At 46.4% G+C, this 17,322-nt stretch overlaps 1 protein-coding gene across 2 annotated transcripts in view; it reads right to left on the bottom strand.

The window, feature by feature from the left end:
- The window catches only part of LOC139240823 (formin-like protein 3), a 196,003-nt gene that overhangs the window by 75,188 nt on the left and 103,493 nt on the right, over positions 1–17,322 (bottom strand). The window contains exons 5-6 of one of the 2 annotated variants that reach the window (XM_070869306.1): positions 3,835–3,918; positions 1,048–1,200 (exon numbers count right to left, since the gene is read on the bottom strand). In XM_070869306.1, the coding sequence (XP_070725407.1) occupies positions 1,048–1,200; positions 3,835–3,918 (237 nt within the window). The remainder of the gene's footprint in view (positions 1–1,047; positions 1,201–3,834; positions 3,919–17,322) is intronic. The other variant, XM_070869307.1, reaches the window with a different exon arrangement.

Consider the following 17,322-nt stretch of genomic DNA (forward strand, 5'->3'; position numbering starts at 1 on the left):
ACTTGGCACCACAGAATTGATGCACATTAGACTGTACGTTCTTTCATCCTTCAGGGAGAGCAGCATTTGCAGCCAGACCTCTCACTGCATCTATACAGTTGGCTCGTTCATTTTACTTCACTACGTAAAAGCCCAGAATGTCGGGGGGGGGGCCAAAAAAAAAGCTTGCTTTAATTCATCACATAGCTCTCCGATAGGAGTGCCTCTGACAGAGAATTATGGGCGCGCCCCAACTGAAAGTACATCTGCTGCACAAAGTGCCCATGTGGGCTCCAGATGTTTGTGCTAAATCTTGTTCCCCCCGTGCCAACCAGGAGCAATAAAACCAGGGCCAGGACAGGGTTGCTGAATGCAGCAAAGATAATGAATGAAAGAGGAGCATCAAACAGCGAACGCTAAAGGACTGTGCAATGTTCGCCTTTCGGTGGTCTTTGTACACCCGTGATAGAGACTAAAGTCCTGAGCGTTAGAAAAAAAACGGCAACTTATGAGTGAAGTGCAAATGGTTGGACTGATTACAAAGGCAGGTCTCTTGTTAAAATATTTCACATTTTTGCACTCAAGGTGAGGCAATGGAACATTTTCTTTCCCATTTGAGGTGCCCAGTATCCCCATCAAGTGCTCCCAAGTCAGATGCATCACAGGCAGATGCAGTGTAAAGCTCCCTCCAACTCTGCCCCAACCCCAGATGAATACCTCCTACTGCACCAGTGGAGAGATTTGCCCCCCCCTCCCCCGCCCAATTCCATTTGGCCCTTCTGAAGGAAATTGCCAATTGGGGAGAATTTTGCGCAACAGGCCTGTGTCCACGAGGACCTGGATTGGGGCAAGCCAAACTCATTTCACGTTGGATTGCTCCAGCCAGCAGACAGAGAAGACGATCATCTCATCAATCCCGCCTAGATTTGAACCCAGGTACCAGAGTGGTATGATAATGAAAGTTCAATAAAAATCTTTTCTGTACAGCGTTAGTCTTGATCTCTCTGTGGGCGAGGCCACGTACTCATTGCATCCCTGAGTGTCCATTAGAAGCGGAACAGTACATACCGTAGGATAGATTGCCTGGCAGAGCGAGAGAGGCTGTTGCTGAAAGCCAGGGGCAGGACATTGCTCTGGTGCAGATCTTCTATAGACCTGCCCCAGGTTTTCGACTTGTCGAGTGCACCATCATCCCCATTCTCCACAAGGTCAAAGTCAAACCTAGGTCACAATGGGATAAAAATGTCTTTTCATCACCCCCATCCACATTTATTAACATGTTGCCCCCTTCGAGTACAGAATCGCCCTCGCGCCTATTTCCGTCACAACAGAAGTACACTTCCCAGAAAATGTCTGTTGCTGAATATTTAAATGAACTTTGCAAGCTGGGCATTGACGGGTTTTTTTTTTTGTTGAAGATTTGCACATCGTTTGAGAGTCATGAGTTTTCTACCTTCAAACTTACTGACAGCGTTTTAGTCACAGCAAGCACAACTTGGGTGAAGAACAGCACGTGCGAAGCAAATGGTAGCCCACGCCGCTCCTCACCAGCAACGGCTGTCCTGCGCAAGAGCGAAACCACAGCAACCGCCCTTGCTCTGGTAAGAGCCCGCTCCAACGCAGGTGGGATTTCTGCAGAATGCTCAGTGCAGGTCAGCCCCTGCCTGTCGAGAAAAGACTAGCTCGTCCCAGAGTCCAATGGTCATTTCCAACGTGCAGAAACCGCCCAGACGCAAAACAAAAGAGGGAGTTTCATTGTGGAAAAGTTTGGAAATGTGCACATCAACACGACAACAACAGCCGGATGCTAGAGAGTATTTTGGAAGTACTTCATACTCACAGAAAGCACAGAGGAATGGGGGATGTAGGATAGATTGCCTGGCAGAGCGAGAGAGACGGTTGACGATGAAATGAACCATGAAATGCAGAATGTTGAAGCACAGAGCGATAAAACGGGTTACAAATTTGTTGCAAGTGGTTAGAATGCCCCTCCGAGAAAGAAATCCCAGAGAATTCACAAATACAAGCGGATGGACCAGCACGTACGTTTCTGCTTTCTGCCTTTGTGGGCTGCTTGGGTGCAATACATGGAGTCTGGGGGCACCCACATTATAAAATATAAACCCATTAATTCCCAGCTCGCTCCAGCTGCTGCTACGAATTGCCGTTCGGATTTAAAGATTTAACGGCAACAGCGCTGGGAACAACTCTTGCCTCACCTCCAAGGTCACATGCAGAACAAACCAACCAATACAAAACATAAACCCCAAAAAATACGGAGTGGACTGGGTTTTGTGGGCTAAAGTGTGGGCTGCTTGAACACCCCTGGTTTATGGAATCCTGTCTTCTACATCGTATTTCAATAATGACATTGGGCTCAGCTGGTGATTGTTGAAGACAAACTCACATTTTTAAAAATGAATTCGAGAAAGGTAAAGCAAATGTTCAAACCACACCTGGAATACTGTGTACAGTTTTGGTCTCCTTATTTAAAGGAGGGATATAATTGCATTGGAGGCAGTTCAAAGGTGGTTCAATAGGAAGATTCTGGAGATGAAGGGGTTGACTTATGAAGAAAGGTTGAGCAGGTTGGGCCTATACTCATTGGAGTTTAGAAGAATGAGGTGATCTTATTGAAACATAAGATACTGAGGGGGCTCAACAAGGTGGATGCAGAGAGGATGTTTCCCCTCGTGGGGGAATCTAGAACCAGGGGGCATAGTTTCAGAATAAGGGATCGCCCATTTAAAATGGAGATGAGGAGGAATTTCTTCTCGGAGGGTTGTAAATCTGTGGAATTCTCTGCCCCAGAGAGCTGTGGAGGCTGGGTCATTGAATATATTTAAGGTGGAGATAGACAGATGCTTGAACAATAAGGGAGTGAAGGGTTAGGGGGAGCGGCCGGGAAAGTGGAGTTGAGGCCAGGATCAGATCAGCCATGATCTTATTGAAATGGTGGAGCAGGCTCGAGGAGCTGCATCCTGCTCCTATTTCTTATGTTCTTAACTGTGGAACTCTGCAGCAGAGAAGGTCACCTACTGGATCATTGGAGATGGAGACTGAAGTTCAGGACTATGTGAAAGCCAAGATTGATATAGCTCCAACGATCTGGTCACGTTGGCCAGCTACAACTGTACATCTGTCCAATTAGCGAACAACAATGGTGCCAACCATTGGAGAATCTCTCAGATGAGGGAAGCCATTTGGCCTAATCCGTCCACAGAAGCCTGTGGTTCCTTCCCCCCGCCCCCGCCCCCGACCTCCTCCTCTTTAAGATGGCTCCTGCTGGAATTGAACCCAGGACTTGCTGAGTGTTATTCGTGAAACTCCTGATGGCAGAATCGTAACCCTAGGCCCACAAACCAGGCAATTTGCGGCCACGGGGAATCAAATCCATTTGTAGGCATTGAATCTTGTGTGACATCCTGCTTATCCTATCCAAATACAAGGCAAGGAGGCCTAGCTTTGAGGTGGAGGGAGGGATTTACATTGGTAGGTGGAATCAAGTTATGTAAATTGGTGGGATTTAAATCCAAGATGCTGTGGATGTGACGAACAGTCACAACCTCCACGCTAATGGGCCACCCAAGAACGAAGCAAGTATATTCCCACACTATTCACTTACCACCAGTGCATTCAAGGGAGTTTAATTGTTTAGGCAGTTTTAATGCATCCAGTCCCAACATCTGTTGTGCTCGACTTCCGTTGTTGAAAGATTTCAGGGAGAGCAGAGATAAGAAATGGAAAGCAGAGAATGAAGTCTTGAATAGAACTAAAATTTTAAATAAACAAGAGGGGTGGAAGATGAAAGATGGATAAGTGTGATACCAGGCAACTCTCCCTCTGGCTACTTACATGACTGCACACTGTGCAAAGGAGAGGTAGTCCACCAGAACATTGAGACCCTGGTTCTCATCATTTAAAAACTCGCGTACCCACCTAGAAGAGAATAAAACAGATTTAATTAACACAGCCGTGTGCACATATACTGGTTCTGTTCCTTGCTCTCTGCCTTTACTCCCGACACGTATAGCAGTGGCAGAGTACAATCGACCAGTGTCAGGTGATAACAACAACAACTTGTATTTATATAGCGCCTTTAACATAGTAAAACGTCCCAAGGTGCTTCACAGGAGCGTTATCAAACAAAATTTGACACCGAGCACAGAAGGAAACATTAGGGCAGGTAGGTAGGTTTTAAGGAGCTTCTTGAAGGGGGAGAGAGAGAGATAGAGAGGCGGAGAGGTTGAGGCAGGGAATTCCAGAGCTTGGGGCCCAGGCAACAGAAGGCACGGCCACCAATGGTGGAGCGATTATAATCAGGGATGCTCAAGAGGGCAGAATTAGAGGAGCGCAGACATCTTGGGGGGGGTTGTGGGACTGGAGGAGATTACAGAGATAGGGAGGGGCGAGGTCATGGAGGGATTTAAAAAAAAAGGATGAGAATTTTGAAATTGAGGCATTGCTTAACCGGGAGCCAATGTCGGTCAGTGAGCACAGGGGGTGATGGGTGAGCGCGACTTGGTGCGAGTTAGGACATGGGCAGCCGAGTTTTGGATCACCTCTAGTTTACGTAGCGCAGAATGTGGGAGGTCGGCCAGGTAACTATCAATAACCCACCAGCTTTGGGATGAAGAAACAGTCTGTATAGACCAGTGATGCTCATAGTACAGCCTGGGATCCATTTACATTTCCGCCCCTTCACTGATGGCCCTCCAGGCTCTGGGTTGTTGACCAAGCTGGGATTCATTGCCGCACTCGTTCCCTTCCTTCCTTCCTCTTCAGCAGAAGACAAGGAGGGAATGTTATTGGGAGCAAGGGCTACCCCAGTCTCCATACAAGTCAAAGCGCGATATTGAAATGGAAACAGAATTGGAGGAATGCAGAGATCTCAGGGGGTTGTCGGGCTGATGAAGATTACAGAGATGAGCAGGGGGCGAGGCCCATGGAGAGATTTGAAAACAAAGGATGAGAATTTGAAATCGAGGGGTTTAAAATCTTAAATTTATAACATTTACAGTCCAACAGCTGCAAGATAGACAAGACTTTCATCCCATTAGTCTGGGCTTGATTTGAACCAGAGAGCAGGAGCTCCTCTAGTGTATGCTGCCTCTTTGAACAATCACTGGCCTATTCATTTTCATTATTGAGAAGCGCCAATGCACTGTCTGTTCTGATTTATAGGAAGTGGTTCATTTCCTCCTCCACCAGCTCACAGCATTACGGAATCGAGTGCAGGAGCTGTTTTTCACATCTGCGCTGCTTCTGTACCCAATACAGTGCATGGCCATTTCACTCAAGCCTGTTGATTCGGAATGAGCCTACAGCCCAAAATAGCAGTAGCTGTAATGAGCAGGAAATGGAGGCCCAGCATTGGATAGGATGTATGCTGCAGACAAGCCGGTTTTTTTTCACGTGCGGAATTGAAGTGACTTGAGGTCACAGACGTTGTTACGGTTCCATTTTCATTTATTTATTTGCTGAAAAGGAAGCTATTTTTGAAGGTGAATTATCTCCTCTCTTTGTTGGCCAACATTGTCTCCGTTTAATCCTCTGGCCTCTTCCGGCGGCTTTTGTTTTCAAATCCCACCCGGACGGACAGGATAAAAGTCGCCTCCATCATATTGCTTGTTGACCTATTTACTGAAGTAATTTTTTTCCTTTAGAAATGATTCGCCAAGAAATAAAATGATTCCCAAACACACCCTAACTAAAAAGGAAGAGCTGCCTTGCTGGTTGGGTAAATGCTGCGCCTGGTGTGGCACTGAGGCAAACAGACGAGAAAGATTCCAAAATGCTGCCCATGGTCAAGATAGCTGATCTCAGCGGAGATTACCATTGGCCTCGCCAAGCCCGGGCTCGGGAGGGGGAGGAAGGAAACCAGCCAGGGCTCCCGTTCCTGATCGGCGTCCGGCAACTCCCACGAGGAAGTGCCTGTGTGTAGACATTGGGGGAGGGCAGGATGAGGCTCGGCCGTGTTGGCCTTCATCGTTGAATAATCCGCCAACGCTTGCTGTCTAAGCTCATACATGAAGGATGGTCACTTGGATGAGGGATCTGTGGAACTGCACCCAAGCAGGCAGGATTCATAGGATATACGGCTCAGAAACAGGCCATTCGGCCCAACCAGTCCATGCCGCCGTTTATGCTCCACTCGAACCTCCTCCAGTCTTTCCTCATCTAAAGCCATCAGCAGGACCCTCTATTCCCTTCTCCCTCATACTTATCCAGCCTCCCCTTAAATGCATCTATACTATTCGCCTCAACCACTCCCTGTGGTAGAGAGTTCCACATTCTCACTGTTCTCTGGGTAAAGAAGTTTCTTCTGAATTCCCCATTGACTTTCTTGGTGACGATCTTATACTGATGCAGCAAACATGCAGGTGCAGCAAGCAGTTAGGAAGGCAAATGATATGTTGGCCTTCATTGCAAGAGGATTTCAGTACAGGAGCAAGGATGTCTTACTACAGTTATACAGGGCCTTGGTGAGACCGCACCCAGAGTATAAAATTCTGACGGGGTTGGACAGACTGGATGCGGGGAGGATGTTTCTCCTGGCTGGGAAGTCTAGAACAAGGGGTCAGAGTCTCAGGATACAGGGTAGGAAATTTAGGACCGAGACGAGGAGAAATGTTTCCAGAGGGTGGTGAACCTGTGGAATTCTCGACCACAGAGGGCTGTGGAGGCCAAGTCATTGAATATATTTAAGAGGGAGAGATAGATAGATTTCTAGACACAAGACATCAAGGGGTAGGAGGTAAAAAACAGGAATATGGTGTTGAGATAGAGGATCAGCCATGATCATTATTGAACTGCGGTGCAGACTTTAAGGGCCAAATGGCCTACTCCTGCTCCTATTTACTATGTTTCTAGTTTTGCTCTTCCCAAGTGGAAACATTCTCTCTCTATCCACTCTATCAAAACCTTTCGTAATTTAAAGGCCTCTATTCGGTCACCCCGCCCCTCAGCCTTCTTTTTTCAAGAGAAAAGAGATCGAGCCTGATGACCCTTTACTGATGTGTGTACCCTCACATTTCTGGTGACTTCCTTGCAAATCTTCTCTGCACCCACTACAGTGCCTCTGTATCCTTTTTCTTATATAGCAACCAGAACTGTAGAGAGTACTCCAAGTGGGGTTGACCAAGGTTTGATACAGGTTTAGCCTTCAATGCCTTTGGGTGAGGAAATGGGGACAATCGACGGGTTAAAAAAACTCTGACAAAAACCAGAGATGGATCGGACACGATCTTGAGAATGACTGACTTTCTTCAGTGACATGTCAAGCACATGGCATTTATTGCCAATCTGCAAGGCAAGTGGATTGTGCCGGTAAAAACGTCAAAACACACAAGGGATACGGAGGTCCGCTCTCCCTCCGTGGTATTTCCCCCCCTCCCCCGGAACCCACTCAGCCTTTGGCCCAGTGCGCGGAGCATACCCACACTGCACCCAGCAGCCACGACCTGCCTCTGGGAGTCTTAAGTGCATCCAGGAGGGCGCTGAGCACTTAAGAGTCTCATCGCCGAGAGCGTGCAGAAACCAAGCGCAGGCAGCGGAAGGAGCGTGCGGCAAACCAGTCCCACCCACTCCTTCCCTCAATGACTGTCTGTACCACCTGTGGCAGGGACTGTGGTTCTCGTATTGGACTGTTCAGCCACCCAAGGACTCATTTTTCGAGTGGAAGCAGGTCTCCCTCGATTCCGAGAAACTGCCTATGATCGCTAGTGCAATCCAGTAACTCTTGGGACATCACATCCTGAAAAATCGGCTGCCTCAACTATCTGATGGGCATCCAGATGGACAATAGACCACAAAGTTAGCAAGTGCACAAGATAATACACCTCCTCTGCACTTGTGGGCACCAGTTAGAATCTGATGAACTTGAATGCATTGCGACTGTATGGCTCTTTCTGCAACACAATGGAGGCTGGATAAGCTCCGCCTACCTCCTTGTCAATCTCGGCCCCCGCCCCCCCCCCCACACTGAAGATCAGCCCAACTGCGAGCGGAATTAACCGTTGTGCATTCGGGAGCACGCATCCTGTATGTAATGTCTGTAAGCTTGTCATGTTCGTAGCTCCACACTGTGGATGTGGACGTATTGTGTACTGCAAGTGCAGGGTTAATAAGAAACAGAACCACACCGATTTCCGGAGACTTCCGAGAGAGCTGCCTGCCATGTTAGGAAGGTGTGTGTGCTGTGCTCAGTGAATACATCACATTTGGCGACGGAAGATGAGATTTTTCGGATGATTTAAAGCTTAATTTTTGTTGAAGGATTCAGCCAGCCGACAGGGACTTTGGAAGTTTCGGTCTTTGAAAAAAGCTACAAAATCCGAGGTAAAGTACAGCACACGGGGTGAACAGCTAGAGATTAAAATGGCAAGTGTATTGGGACATTTGGGAGAATATAGAGACGACCGGGAACGTTTTAAAGCGAATGTGGATCGGCTAGAATTGTATTTCACTGCAAATAACAATCGAAGTTCCAGACAATGCAGTCCAGAACCAGGCTGTGTTGGAATGTAAGAAAGCGATCTTATCATCAGAGCCGGGTCCGACATTATACAAAACCCTTGCAAATCTGCTTGTGCCTGACGAGCCAAAGGACACAACGCTTAGAGATTTTAACGAAGCTGGAGCAGCACTATAACCCCAAACCATTAGAAATTGCTGAAAGCTATCGTTTCGGGATTCAGAATCAAAAGGCTGATGAAAGTATCAGTGATTACATCGTTGCATTAAAGAAGCTATCGATGCACTGTAATTTTGGAAACTTTCAAAACCGCGCATTACAGAATAGTTTTGTTTGTGGGGTGAAAAATGATGCGATCAGAAGGAAGTTATTGACGACGGATGACTTGACTTTTGAGATTGCTCGTCAGACAGCGAGGTCGATGGGCATGGCCAAACAATATTCCCGAGAATTAAATAATGATTACAGTCATCAGTCAACCGAGGTAAATCACCTGCAGGTTCAAAGTAAAAGACAGGCATGGCCGAAAGTCTCAGAAACTGGAAATTCTACCAGAGCGTCGAAGTCGTGCTATAGGTGCCTGGGACAACACATTGCCTTCACGTATGGTCAACTTTGAGCAGAGTGTTTCTTCTGCAAGAAGACTGGGCATCTTGCGAAGGCATGCCGACTGAAGGGTAAACCAGTTTTTAAAGCTATGAGTCCAGCGTTCAAATCTATGAGTAGAAATCCAAAGAGACTACATAACATGGAACAACAACAGGACGAGGAGATGTTAGAGTTACACGTCATCAGGAGCACGAGGTTAATGGACAGCGATTCGGAAAGCATCAAGATCCACATAGATGTTGCGGGATTCAAGATACCAATGGAAATTGACACGGGTGCATCCGTGAGTGTAGTATTGGAGTCGCTGTACCTCGACAAATTGCATGATTTTCAACTGGAGAAATCCAAGATAGAGCTGCGAGGCTACTCGGAAGAGAAAATTTCTGTAGGAGGCTGTATCACCGTACCGGTGAAATATAAAGATCAATTTCAGAACTTGCCTCTAATAGTAGTGAAAGGAGACAAGTCTGCCTTACTCGGAAGAAATTGGTTGAGCTCACTGAAGCTGGATTGGAGTAAGATTTTCTGTGTGGAAGCGAGATTTTCATCAACGGATAAGGTTATCAAGAAGTATCCGAAGGTGTTCTGTGAAACGGGCAGTCCGATCCAAAGCTTCAAGGCGAGTGTCAGGGTACAAAAGGACGCTAGATCGGTTTACTACAAGCCACGTTCCGTACCATATGCACTCAAGGAGAAAGTTGAGCAAGAATTCAAAAGACTGAGAACATTATTTGTAAGATAGATCGATGTAATTGGGCTACACACATTGTTGTTGTACCTAAGTCCGATGGTAAGGTAAGATTGTGTGGTGATTATAAAGTAACCGTAAACCAGGTTCTAGAGGGTAATATCCCCAATACATTGCCGAATATAGAAGATTTGTTCACAACACTGACAGGTGGTCAGATCTTCTCAAAACTGGATCTTACAAATGCCTACTAACAGCTTGAACTAGATGAGGAGTCCAAGTCATGTTTGACTATAAATACTCATCTAGGCCTATATCAATTTAATAGGCTACCGTTTGGAGTGTCTTCCGCCCCTGCCATATTCCAAGGGGTGAAGAACCAGATTTTGCAAGGTATTGAAGGTATGTTATTTGGATGACATACTAATTTCAGCACCAAATAGGCAAATTCAAAATAACATTTTGAATGAAGTCCTCAAACGGCTAGAGAAGCACAGAGTATGAGTGTCTGCTTGTAAGTGCGAGTTATTTAAAAACTCAGTGGAGTACTTAGGGTACAGAGGAGACAAAGATGGTTCACATCCAACCATGGAAAAATTGGATGCAATCAGAAATGCACCCACTCCCAGGAATGTCACTGAACTTCGTTCATTCTTGGGTCTGTTGAACTATTATGGGAAGTTCCTACCAAATTTGGCTACAGTATTACATCCACTGAATGAACTTTTGAAAAAACAGGTGCATTTTAAGTGGTCAAAAGAATGCGATACAGCATTCAAGGAGTGTAAAAGCAAATTGGTAGAGAGCACCATGTTAGTTCACTATGACATATCTAAGGAGATTAAGCTAGCATGTGATGCCTCTCCCCATGGAGTTGAGACAGTAATCTCTCATGTATTAAGTAGCAGGGAGGAGACACCAATTGCTTTTGCTTCACGCACTCAGTGTCAGTGAGAGTAATTGTGTGCAAATTGAAAGGGAAGCTTTGGCATTAAGTTTTGGGGTCAAGAAGTTTCACAAATACTTGTATGGTCATAAGTTTACCATCGTTACGGACCATAAGCCCCCAACAGCAATCCTCCATCCAAAGTCCCCAGTTCCAACATTAGCTGCAGCCCAAATGCAGAGATGGGCTTTGATTTTGTCAGCATGTACATATGATATTGAATACAGACGATCAGCTGATCACAGTAATGCTGATGCAATGTCTAGATTGCCTTCCCCATCACAAGCTGCACCCGATAGGGCAGGCGTGTTTTATTTTTCATACATTGATGAACTGCCAGTCACAGCTGAAGTGATTGATAAGCCAAAGTGGGTGGAGGTGTTTCCAATGTGGAAAACAACAAGTAAAACTGGACATTTTACGAAATTTATTTTCTGCATTTGGCCTCCCTGAAGAAATTGTTTCGGATAATGGACCACAATTTCGTTAAGATTTGCACAATTCACAAGCAAAAATGGTGTGAAACATATCAACGTTCCACCATACCATCCTGCTTCAAATGGTGCAGCAGAGCACACTGTACAAATTGTAAAACGTGCCCTCATAAAACAAATGTTAGATCCTAATCCAAGGAAACGAGAGTTGTCATTGGATCACAAATTGGCCAATTTTTTGATTGCATATCGAAATACTCCTCATACAACAACTGGTAGAACACCAGCAGAGTTGTTTCTCAAACGACAGCCACTAACCAGATTCTCGTTGTTCAAGCCAAATTTAGCAGAGTCCGTAGAAGAGACACAATTAAGACAGAAAGAGAATCATGATAGAGGTAGAGTAAAAGAGAGAAGTGTGAAATTAAACCAGAAGGCGAGAGTGAAGAACCATCACCATAAATGGTTAAAGTGGTTACCAGGAAGAGTGGTGAAGATATGTGGTCCTCGCACATATTTGGTAAAGAACAGGTTAATAATAATGGACAGGTTAGGTTTGTTCACATTGATCATATTTTACCTACAGACATGGAAGGAGTTGAAGGTGGGAATGATTCAATTATTTCTGAATCATCAGATAGTTTTGATACACCAGTAGCAAATCCTAAATCCAATGTACTGGAAACAAATCCAGGAGAGAATCAGAATGAAAGTCTGAGTCCGAGTCAGGAAAACAAAGAGCCTGAAGTTAGAGTGAGTTCAAATGAAAATCAAGGAAATTCCGTGGAGGAAAACATTCCTCAGGATGAGCCGCGAATGTGTGTGAAATCGACACGTTTGGAAGATTCTGTTCGAGAACGAAGGTATCCTCTTCGAAACAGAAAACAAGTGGTAAAGTTAAATTTGTAAATATGGAAAAAAATAAGTTTATATCCTGTGTTATGTTTTAACATGAAAGTTATGTATGATGTTTGTTATGATGGCTTCTTCATTCAGGAGGGAGAAGTGTACTGTCTAAGCTTGTAATATTTGTAGCTCCACACCGTGGATGTGGACGTATTGTGTACTGCAAGTGCAGGGTTAATAATAAACAGAACCAGGCAGATTTCCGAAGACTTCCGAGAGAGCTGCCTGCCATGTTAGGAAGCGGTGTGTGCTGTGCTCTGTGAATATATCACACTAGGTCAACAACATTTCAAATGTATTTTTATTTTGGCAACAAGCCTTCTACAGGATGGCATCGCCGCAAAATCTGTTTACACTCTGTGCAACTGTTTTCAACAGAGCTTCCCAGGCAGAATGGACATCCACAGCGGTTTACCTCCAAGGTTAGACAAGCATACAAGAGAGAAGGGAATAGAGGGTTGTGCTGATAGATTTAGATGGGGAACGATGAGGAGGCTCGAGTGGAGCATAAATGCTGGCATGGACTGGTTGGGCCAAATGGCCTGTTTCTGTGTCGTATATCCAACGTAATCCTCCCAACTGAGCTATTTAACAATACGATGTACACTGCCAACTATAAGATACAGAACGTTGGTTAGACCACACTTGGAGCACTGCGCACAGCTCTGATCTCCATATTACAAAAAGGATATCGAGGGCACTGGTAAAAATGCAAAAAAAATTTACAGGGATACCTGAACTGAGAGATTATAACAATCAGCAAAGGTTGAACAGGCTGGGTCTCTTCTCCAGAAAACAGTCGGTTGAGAGGTGGCCTGATCGAGGACTTGAAAATTATGAAGAGGTTTGACAGGGTAGACACAAAGATGATGTTTCCACTTGTGGGGAATCCAAAACTAGGTCAGAGACAATATTCCCTTTAAGCTGCCTCTCAGCATTCTCGGGGTTCCGCACGACCAGTGAGCTGGCTTTTAAACTGAAAGAAAACGCGCATGCGCAGAATTTTGAATATGCTGTCCAGCCTGTTAAAGGGGCCCAAAAATAAATTAATTACTCAGAACATTGGGCCATCAATATAAGATAGTCACTAATAAATCCAATAGGGAATTCAGGAGAGGCTTCTTTACCCAGAGAGTGGTGAGAATGTGGAACTCGCTGCCACAGGGAGTGATTGAAGCGAATAGCAGAGATGCATTTAAGGGGAAGCTGGATAAACACATGAGGGAGAAAGGAATAGAAGGATATGTTGATGGGGTGAGATGAAGGTGGGAGGAGGTTCGTGTGGAGCATAAACCAGCCGGACCAAATGGCCTGTTACTGTGCTGTATATTTGCTGTAACTCAATGAAACAGTTTCTCGCACCGGTGACTAATTCAAGTAAACGATTAAAAATGCACCATGTGCCATGAGGGATGGGATCGACACAGTGGAGTACTTGGTGTCAATTACTCCTCCCAATTGGTTAGAAAAACTCCTAATCTACAGCAGACATTCAATTATATTCCCTCCCATGGATAGACCTGTCGGTTCTACCCTTTTAACTCAGTTGGTCTTGAAGCTCCGTGGTCTAGACACCACCCGATTGGCATTCTTCCTCGTCATGGATACCAGTCAGCGTGACGTCCCATTGAGTCAGTCACTTGACGAGTCCCAACGAGGTCGCTGGGTGACCAGCTCCTTGCTGAGTGGGTCCCCATCAGAGGGTGTGATGGATGAGGGGGATGGTGGGGGGGGGGGGCGGTGGAAGAGAGAAGGACAAAAGACTTTTAAAATACAAGAGAAGGGGCAATTTGAATGATTCTCAAAGTTAAAAGAAATTACTTCTTCCTCCCCCAGTTAACTTTTAAATCACGCTGTACTTCCAGTTGTCCATTAATGCACGACTCAGTCCACAGGCCTCCTTGCCTAACAGTTCAGTTCACAAACCGGCTTTAGGGGAACTAGGCTCTATTTGGCAGACTATGCACTGGATTAATTCCAAATGATTTAATGAAGACTATGATGATTATCGTTATTTCCCCCCCCCTGCCGGCCGCCGCAATCCAGATTCCTTTCAAAAAGGAAAATGGCCTCAACAAGACTAAATGGGGCTCATCCGCCCCAGGCTCCACCTGCCCCCACTATAATTCAATGCTGACTGACGTTGCCAGTTCCGCATGGGGCCTTTGTACTCCGCAAAGTGTTCTGATGAGGAGCAGCAACAAGGACAGCCAAAGGCCACAACCACTGGGCCAGGAGCTCGTGCGGGATCATAGGTCTAGCCAGACAGGAAATGTTTACAATTTTAAATGCTTAAAAAAAAACATGTCGGTTTTGAGATCGACATCTCCGATAGGTTGGGGCTGAAACGGAGCGAAAGTTCTGGCAACTGAATATAAATGCGAGATGGCATTCCGCTAACTATGTCCATCCACTGGTGCCTGCTACGTGGGCTGAAGAGCCTCGCAGTGGAAATACTTGAAGCTTCGGAGAAAGAGACAGAAGCAGTGCGCAACACCGAGACATTATACAAAGGCCCTCATCCAAGGTGTTAACCCACCAGTCCCTCTCAGATACTTGGTACATGACTAGCTCGAGTTGCCTACACAGCAATGGCGACTGCATTCCGAAGTAAGTCATTACCAGTGAAGCATTTGAGGTACTTCGGAGGGATGCAAAACAGTTCGATAAATGCGAGTCCCTCTTTCTTTGACAGGCCTGCTGTGCGTGACCAAGATTTTATGGCCGTTGTTTCAGCTTTCCAACTGTTGATATCTAACTTTAAAAAAAAAAAGAAAACGTGAGCACTTGGCTTCCTATTTCCTTAGTGCCCTCGTGCTCCTGCCAGTGCAATGACCATTCCCATCAAGTACAGGTCTGCCACTTCCAGCCCGTCTCAGCTGTGGCTCAGTGGGCAGCACTCTCGACTTGGAGTCAGAAGGTTGCGGGTCCAAGTCCCGATCCAAGCAACTTGAGCACAAAAATCTCGACTGACACTCCCCAGTGCAGTGCTGAGGGAGCGCTGCACTGTCGGAGGTGCCTCCTTTCAAATGAGACATTAAACCAAGGCCCTGTCTGCCCCCTCAGGTGGACGCAAAAGATCCCACGGCACTATTTCGAAGAGTTGGGGAATTATTCCCGGTGTTCTGGCCAATATTTATCCCTCAATCAACATGGCAAAAACAGATTATTTGGTCATTATCACATTGCTGTGTGTGGGAGCTTGCTGTGCGCAAGTTGGCTGCCGCGTTTCACACATTACAACAGTGACTACACTCCAAAAGCACTCCATTGGCTGTAAAGCGCTTCGAGACGTCCTGTGGTTGTGAAAGGCGCTATAGAAATGCACATCAATCTTGCTTCCTTTCATCGAAACACAGCCTTGAAGGGATTGCCAAGCCTGGAAATTTACAAACTGGTTGTGTGTGTGTCACTGGCCCTCTCTACCAGTCCTGGAAATGAAATCACTTTGGAGTCTAATGGACCGGAAACCACATGCAAGACCCCTATAGAGAGGGGGTCCAGGGTTTGTTTTTCCACTGAGAATTGTCGTGCTACAACAACAAACACCGCACACAGCTCTACTGGCAAGGCACCTCCCATGGGCCGGGGTCTGCGCACCAATCCGCAAGCACTTCAGGGCAACGGCTTTCAGCGGAGCTTCCCAGGCAAGATGCATGCGCGCAACTGTTTATCTCCACACATCCTGCCAAGCGGGCCCTGCAACAATACGATGTGCGCCGCCATCTGCAAGGGGACGGTGACGCGGGACCGGTGTTATCACTGGATCTCGTGGATTCAGCAATCTGCAGGAAACCATTGTATCACAGATAATGGGAGGCTTTTCCTCCCAGCTATTCGAGTCCAACCTGCTGTGTAATTGAGGCTGTACAATGGCATTTCCGAACTGTATTTCCACCATTCATCTACAACCTCCCCTCCCCGTCCCTTGCAAATTTTATTCCTTCTCATTCCGACACCTCCTCGGCTTAACCCTTGCATTGCCTTTTTCTTCTGCCAATATCAAGGCCGGCAATTATATAGATTTTTTTGAAATAAATGAATTCCAGCTTCAGTCTGACTGTGGTCATCACACCCACATGGTGATCGACAGCTCAGAAGAAAAACAAATGGATCCAACCTCATGGTAATTATTGGTAATTATGTGGAGCATAGAATTCTGCGTCTGAAATTCATCACTATGGCAATGTTTAGAAAGCTTGTTTGAATGACATCAAGTATACTTTCTAATCTCTCGCCTTGCTCGAGGCTGGTTAATGTTATGCTCGAGTTCTGGGTCCATGCTCTCAAGTTAAATGACCTGTTTGCAGTTACATTGCCAAGTGTTCTTAAAAACTGGATCATGGCCGCCCCCCCCGCCCACCTCAAAACACAGTTCGCCCAATAAATCATCATAGGCAGTCCGAGTCCTTAGGTGGCTGAACAGTCCAATACGAGAGCCACAGTCCCGGTCACAGGTGGGGCAGATAGTAGTTGAGGGAAAGGGAGGGTGGGACTGGTTTGCCGCAAACTCCTTCCGCTGCCTGCGCTTGGTTTCTGCATGCTCTCGGCGACGAGGCTCGAGGTGCTCAGCGCCCTCCCGGATGCACTTCCTCCACTTAGGGCGGTCTTTGGCCAGGGACTCCCAGGTGTCGGTGGGGATGTTGCAGTTTATCAAGGAGGCTTTGAGGGTGTCCCTGTAACGTTTCCTCTGCCCACCTGGGGCTCGGTGCAGAAGGCCATTCAGCCCATCTGTGCAGTCCTCCCACGGCAGCATCCAACTGGCTCGTAAATGGTTTTTCATAGAATCATAGCACAGAAGGCGGCCATTCGGCCCGTCGAGCCCGTGCCGACTCTCAGCTCGTCCCACTCCTTCGCTCTTTCCCTGTAGCCCTGCAAATTTTTTTCCTGTAGCCCTGCAAATTTTTTTCCTTCAGGTACTTATCCAACTCCCTTTTGAAAGATAAAATGGAGTCTGCCTCCACCACCCTTTCAGGCCGTGCATTCCAGATCCGAACCACTCGCTGCGTAAAAAAGTTTCTCTGCCAACCACAATCAAGGGGTATGCCGAGAAAGCAGGAATGGGGTACTGAAGTTGCATGTTCAGCCACGAACTCATTGAATGGCTCGAAGGGCCGAATGGCCTACTCCTGCACCTATTTTCTATGTTTCTATGTTTAACCACCTTAAATCTGTGTCCTCTGGTTCTCGACCCTTCCGCCAATGGGAACAGCTTCTCTCTATCTAGTCTGTCCAGACCCCTCATGATTTTGAAGATGGATTTCTTGTTGCATTCTATTAGCAG

This window comes from Pristiophorus japonicus, chromosome X, assembly GCF_044704955.1.
Source record: "Pristiophorus japonicus isolate sPriJap1 chromosome X, sPriJap1.hap1, whole genome shotgun sequence".
Lineage (NCBI taxonomy): Eukaryota > Metazoa > Chordata > Chondrichthyes > Pristiophoridae > Pristiophorus > Pristiophorus japonicus.